This window comes from Echinops telfairi, unplaced genomic scaffold, assembly GCF_000313985.2.
Source record: "Echinops telfairi isolate 266 unplaced genomic scaffold, ASM31398v2 ScPeMD7_9;HRSCAF=40, whole genome shotgun sequence".
Taxonomy (NCBI): Eukaryota; Metazoa; Chordata; class Mammalia; order Afrosoricida; family Tenrecidae; genus Echinops; species Echinops telfairi.
In genome coordinates, this window is record NW_022103906.1 from 24,034,246 (window position 1) to 24,040,919 (window position 6,674).

Sequence of the window (6,674 nt, forward strand, 5' to 3'; positions counted from 1 at the left end):
CATCCAAACACATCAGCCACTGGAAATGCCAGGGAGGGCAGTTCCACTGACACCCATGCACCAGCAGGATTGGGAGTCCGTTTGATAGCAACTGGTCTTCTTTCCTTAAGCTTTTGATATTTCCTGCCGTAGTGAGTCAATACACATGTGAGACAACTATTATCCGTCAAGGCAGGAATAAGAGTAATAATAGACCCCATCCAGGTATAGGTTGACAAAACCAGTCTGATTACACATTCACAACTCAGTAACTCAGACTTGCCAGGCTACTCAAGCATACTGGTACTACCTTCCAGGTGTCTGTCTGCACAGCTCAAAGCACAGAATCCTGTAGCTAGATGTTTTCGAGTCAATTCCTACAAGGCAGGATAGGGTTTTCCCCGATGCTGACATCTTTATGCGAGCAGATGACCTAGTCTCTTCTTGGACAGACCTCTGGCGAGGTCCGGTTAGCAGTGGATTACCCTGCCACCCTACTATCAGGGCTCCTTGAACAGCAGTCCCCAAACCCTCAAACCCACTGTCATCAAGTCAATCCGAACGCACAGGGGCCCTCAAACTCACTGCTGTCAATGCCAACTAATGGTGACTCTTCAGGATGGGGTAGAACTGCCCACTGTTTCTGAGACTGTATACAGGAGTGCAAAGTCCATCTTGCTCCCACGGAGGGGCTGGTGGCTCTAACTGCCGACTTTGCAGCTAACAACCCCACGCATAACCATTACGCCACCTGGCTCCATAGGGCCCCTATGAAACTGTGAATCTTTACAGGAACATTTTCCTCCTATGGAACAAGTGGTAGGTTTGAACTATCAGCCTTGCAGTTAGCAGCCTAATGCCTAACCCACACTGCCACCAGGGATGCTTTGCACAGCACATTAGTAGAAGCTTAATAGCCAATACTAAACATCCTCCAGACTGTAATTAAGACCTCACTCTGCATGCAACTTTCCGGGAGCACATATGTGACTTTGAATCAGTCTTTCAAATGAGTCAAAAGAGAAGTGGGTCAGTTTTTCAATAAAATGCTATGAGTATTTGGTGTAAATAAGAATGTACCCCCCTCAAAAAAGAAAGTATCTTTAACTTCTAAATTTAACGTTCATGAATGGCTGAAAATTGTAAGCAAAATCTTACGTAGGATACTTTATTCCTCTGAGGAACAGCATCACACAAAAGTAAAAATGATCTCAAAGCAGTGCTGAATCATTGCTCTGTATTATCTGTCCCCTTGGCATTTAAGCTCAATGTCTTAAAACTAGGCCTTCGTTAGCCTGAAGTCTAAAAACATATTTAAAAGTGAGTTGACAGATTAGTACATGCATATGGGGGGTGGGGTGGGTAAGCACAGTGTGGGGGTCTGAGAGATTTTGGATACTGATAATGTTCTTGACCTAGGTAATGGTTACAAAAGAGTATTCAGTTTGCAAAAATTTATCAACATGTATGATTTTTGCACCCTTCTGTAAATATAAATTTCAATAATCCATTTAAAAAAATCATTAACCACTCAATACAAAACTGACACCTTTACATTATGCAAACATTTTGTTTAAAATGATGTAATTTCTAAACATTACCTCCCTTCCATATACTGAGGCTATCCAAAATAGCCTCTGTAGTTATACCTACAGAGACATTAGCTTATTGGTTTAAATTGGCAACCTTCCCTTTCATAAGGCTGTGGTACAATATTGCTTTCAAAATCCAACCAAGAAAAAAGAAAATACAGCTGGTGATTATGAACATCAATCTCTAGATCAAATGTAAGCTAATTACTCTGTCAGATACAGAACTGAGTGCTTCTTTCTATGACCTCCATTTAAATGAGATTATTCCATTAGTGTATATACCGTTTTATTCCATAAATATTTGAAAGGTATTGTATGGTATCTAACACAACACAATTCACTGCTGTTGATTCTAGCTGGTGGCCATCTATAGAATAGAAAACTTCAGGGTTTCTGAGACTGTAAATCTTTATGAGCAGACATCTTCATCTTTCTTAGGCAAAGCAACTGGTGAGCTTGAATCAACTACCTTTTGGGTAGCAGACTAATGCTTAACTCACAGCACCAGCAGGGCGCCTTGCATGCATTTATAAATCCCTTAATTTTCCTAAAGGCTTTTCTCACAAGGAAAGCCACTAATATCAGTTATCAAGTAACTGTAAATATATTACTTTAACATGAGAAATGATCTGTAGAACTCCAAAAAAGGGATATGGCAAGTGGGTGAAGGCAGGCAGTGATTCCAAGTTCAGTATTATATAATCGAGCATTTTGAAATCAGTCTCAGTATTTGTGATTTGTTCTTGTATCCAGGCTGGTAGTTCTGAAATGCTGCCCCAACTGAACATCAGAATCAGACACTTCAGCAATGCCTGTCTTTTCAGACTCCTCTGCAGTGCTGCTCAGTGAGGCAAAGGGCTTTCTACCCATTAAGCTTTCTGGTACAAGTTCAACTGAAGACCACTTACAAAGGTGACTGCTTTTTCTATTTAAAATTATCAGAAGTTATACAGAACTCCCTTCTCAAACGGGCTACCCACAGCTCTAATCACTCCTTTACATATTGTTTTAATTAAATAATCATTTTACTAGGGGCTCATACAACTCATCGCAATCTGTACATACGTCATCTGTGTCCAGCACGTTAGTACATATGTTGACTTCATCATTCTTACGACACACGCTTTCCACTTGAGCCCCTGGTGTCAGCTCCTTTACATATTTTTAAAAGCAGAACGACGATCAATTTTTTGTTACAAATCAGGTTAAACTCTGTTAATTTTTAACTTGTTAGTTGCGATGATTCTTTGTGATTCCCTAGAGTGACACTGGCAATCAATATTTAATCACTGTCTCTGAAATCTAAAACAAAATTGGACTACTTTGGAAACCGTGTTTTTGGTTGTTACAGTCATAATATAGAACCCATTAAGTTTCAAAATTTGCACAAGTAAGGCCAACCCAACCGCACACGAAATCTGACAGAGAAACTGAACTACTCTTCATTTATATACGTTTCCTTTCCTCTTACTGGGCACGAACTCGCACCAGTAAAGTTGCCATCAGATCTTTCTTCATCTTTTTCGTTACTGCACACTGACAGTAGTAGTCTTACCTTTTACTAACTGGCTAGCAATTAAAGATGACTGTCATTATTTTCACTTAAAAAATGTAGATATATACACACCGTATGTACTCATGTTTAAGTCAAGTTTTTCAGCACATTTTTAATGACATTTTTGAGGTAATATTAGGTGCCTCAGTTGATATGCAGGTTGGCGTGTGTGTGTGTAGAGGGGACTGAAGCTAAATTCAACTCACAGGGATCCTGTGACAGAACAAATTACTCTGTGGTTTCTAAGATTGTAATTTTTATAGAAACAGACTGAGAACAGCTGGAGGGTTTGAACCACCAACTTTTTAGTAAGCAGCCAGATTCTTAACCAATGAGCCACAGGGATCTACGGGAGCTAGACAACCAACCCCAAACCCACTGCCTTTGAGTTGATTCTACTGCAGAGACCCTATATGACAGAGCAAGATTGCCCCAGGTGGTTTCTCAGGCTGGAATCTTTACTGAAGCAGACCGCACATCTTCTTCCTAAAAGTCAGCTAGTGGGTTTGTACCACCAGCCTTCTTGGTTAGCAAAAGTTCTACCTGGGCACCTTGGGAGTTCAAGTTACCTAAAAATCAAGAATAAAAAAACCTTTCATATCAAGGAGTTGCTTAACACCACTCTTCTGAAAATATTTGATTGTGATTGAGCTAAAAGATCAAGTATTTTAGTTTTTACAATATGAAATTTTTATGGCACTTGGAAATATTCTATAAAACACATATCCACAGAAAAGATGCCCAGAACTTTACCACAAGACAACAGAGAATCATAAGGAAGGCCTGTGCTTGATGCCAATAAAAAAACAATTGCTCACCGTGTAGTTCACAGAAACTAGATGTATAATGACTCAATTATTTAGTACCACATATGCAACTTTCAAATAATCACTGCCCTGAGTCTGTAATAGACACCTTTATGAACTACATGCTCCAACAGTGTTTAGAAAAGTATTCCACTTCAATGCATGTCCCTGTCATTAATCATTTCATTTAATTATTTCATCCTGAGTATAAATCTTTTTCCTCACCTTAAAGCAGTGGTTCTCAACCTTCCTAATGCCACGACCCTTTAATACAGTTCCTCATGTTGTGGTGACCCCCCCAACTATAAAATTACTTTCATTGCTACTTCATAGCTTTAATTTTGGAACTGCTATGCATCGGGCGACCCCTGTGAAAGGGTCGTTTGACCCCCAAAGGGGTCTCGACCCACTGATTGAGAACCGCTGCCTTAAAATCTGTTAGTAACTTTTAGTAAGTTAACAGAGGAAACCACTAAGCCTCATTTGTCCAAAGGGGGAAGGGGTACAACCACTCAAACTGCCCTGTTGACATGAAGACCATTCCTTCAGAGCAACATAGTACTGTGCTTGAAAGCAAACGGTCAAAATAAAAACAATGGCATGCATGTTGCTGTTTCAGTTAATAAACCCTTACTCAGGTAGACTGACTATTGAGTGGGTGGGAGAAAAATCATCACCTTACTAAAAAGAAGGGCGTGCCTTTGATTCAAAACTGCTGTGAAGACAGGTTCAATGCTTCTCTGACTTTCCTCTGACTAGGGGTAACAATCATTTTGGTTCAAACTGTGGGGGAAATGACATTAAGAGATTCTTTGAAAACAAACAAACCCCCAAACCAGAAGATAGAATAGTTCATATATTCATAAAAGTATTCTGACCTCTGATTTTTAAAACATCTTTCCGGATGGCTATCAAAGAAGGCTCTGGAATGTTCTCAAGCACCACCTATTTGTAGATAAAGACACTGGACCCAAAGACAAAAGACTCTGGTCCACTTACCTACTGCCTGCTTACGACTTACAGTGACCCTATATAAGATTTCAGACATCTTTCTCCTGTAGAGTGGCTGGTGGTTTGAACTACCCACCTTGTGGTTAGCAGCCCAACGCCTAACCCACAGTGCCACCTGGGCTCCTTATATGATCACTTAGCCTTACCTTAAGCAAATCCCTCATCAGTCGGGTGTGCTGGTTTATTCCCTTAAAATGACCTAACCACTGCCTTAAGATTGAAGATGGGAGTGGGTGGGGAGGGGGACACCACATAAAATTCTCCACACTTTTTAGAAGAGGCTGCAATGAAACTCAAGATGCTATGTTATTATTACTTTACCATATATCAAAATTTACTGCGACTTCTGAATTAGGCAATGCTTGAAAATACAAATCTTGTGTTACTCCATCATTGGCAACACTTCTTGAGATAATTCTGTCCCAGTGAGATAACTTCCCTCTGTACTAGAGATCTACTTTACTGAGCCATGGCCTGAAAATTACATCTTTTGTTTAGAGTCTACATGAAGAGTCTACATGCTTAATCAAAGGAACTGGTAAAATTCACATCAGTCCAGTCGCAGGCAAACCACATATGGGTTATAAAAACATCCTTTTCTGCGAAAACAACGCTATTTTGTTACAAAGTAACACTTCTTAAACTTAAACTGCTCCACTTCCCACAAAAAAATCTGTGTAGTTATCTAGAAAATCTGAAGGTGCGGGATCATGAATCTGCAACGGTCATAAAAATGTCAGTTGTAAGGCCTAGCGAGGACAAACTTTTATCTAGTTTGCAAGAATAACCCTGCACTTCTCCAGCGGCTACCAGGGTTGATTGGACCCCCACTGTGTCTGGAGGGCCTGCTATGGGTGTCTTTGAAGAAAAGTGGCCTGGGCCGAAAGCACAGCCGGGGCAAGCTCTGGGGCCTGAGGACGACCCTCGGGGCAACATCCACACCTCACGTGGCAGCCTTCACTTCAGACACACACCCCTTCCACCCAGAGTTTCACTGGAGGTATGGGCGCTCACTGTGGGTTGGGGGAAGGTTGGGGGGTGCGGGGGTGGAGGCGACAAGCCAAGGCCCGAGCACCCATTTTGGAGGATTGGGCAGCTCAGCCCATTAAGCTGCAGATTTGGAATGAAGGCGCGACGGGCGTATCCATGGGAGGGGAAGAAGGTTAATGGGTGTGTGTTTGGGGGGGGTGGGGTCCTTGTATTCGGGACCCGAAGGGGTGGGCGGCGGGAAAGACTCTGGAGAGCGAGGTTTTATCTTGGTGAGGTTTTCTTTTTGTTGTGCTTTGGGACGGGGTAATGGGGAACACCCCCGCCCCTCCCCCCCACATCGCCCGCAGGACAGTCAGCAAAAGGGTCTCCCCTCGCTTTCCTGTTTGGGGGACAGTGAGGACCTAGGAGAGGCCTCCTTCCCAGCGGAAAGGCACAGACTGATAAGCGTTGTCGCGGTGTGCGCCAGGGCGCCGATACCTGCCCCTTCACCCTCCCGCGAGAGGCGTGGGACCGGGTGGGAGGGGATGGAGGAGGCCCCCGGCCCGGGAGGCGGGAAAGGCCCCCGAGCTCCGGGACGGGCGGCGGCTCCGGGAGCCCCGAGTGACGGCGGCGCGGGCCTTGCGAGTTCTGCGTCCGCTCGAGCCCTCCGGGGTGCGTGCGCCCCCAACTCCCCACTCTCCATGGCCGCCCCCTCCCCCCCGCGGCTCCTCTCACCTGCACATGATCCGCCATTTTGCTCCA

The 6,674-nt window shown here is 43.4% G+C and overlaps 1 protein-coding gene across 2 annotated transcripts in view; it reads right to left on the reverse strand.

Moving 5' to 3' along the window:
- Positions 1 to 6,668, reverse strand: part of XPO7 (exportin 7) — a 101,600-nt gene extending 94,932 nt beyond the window's left edge. For both annotated transcript variants that reach the window (XM_004707580.4, XM_045286665.1), the window contains exon 1: positions 6,648 to 6,668. In XM_004707580.4, coding sequence (XP_004707637.2) covers positions 6,648 to 6,665 — 18 coding nt within the window. In that variant the 5' untranslated portion in view covers positions 6,666 to 6,668. The remainder of the gene's footprint in view (positions 1 to 6,647) is intronic.
- Between the last annotated feature and the right edge of the window lie 6 nt (positions 6,669 to 6,674).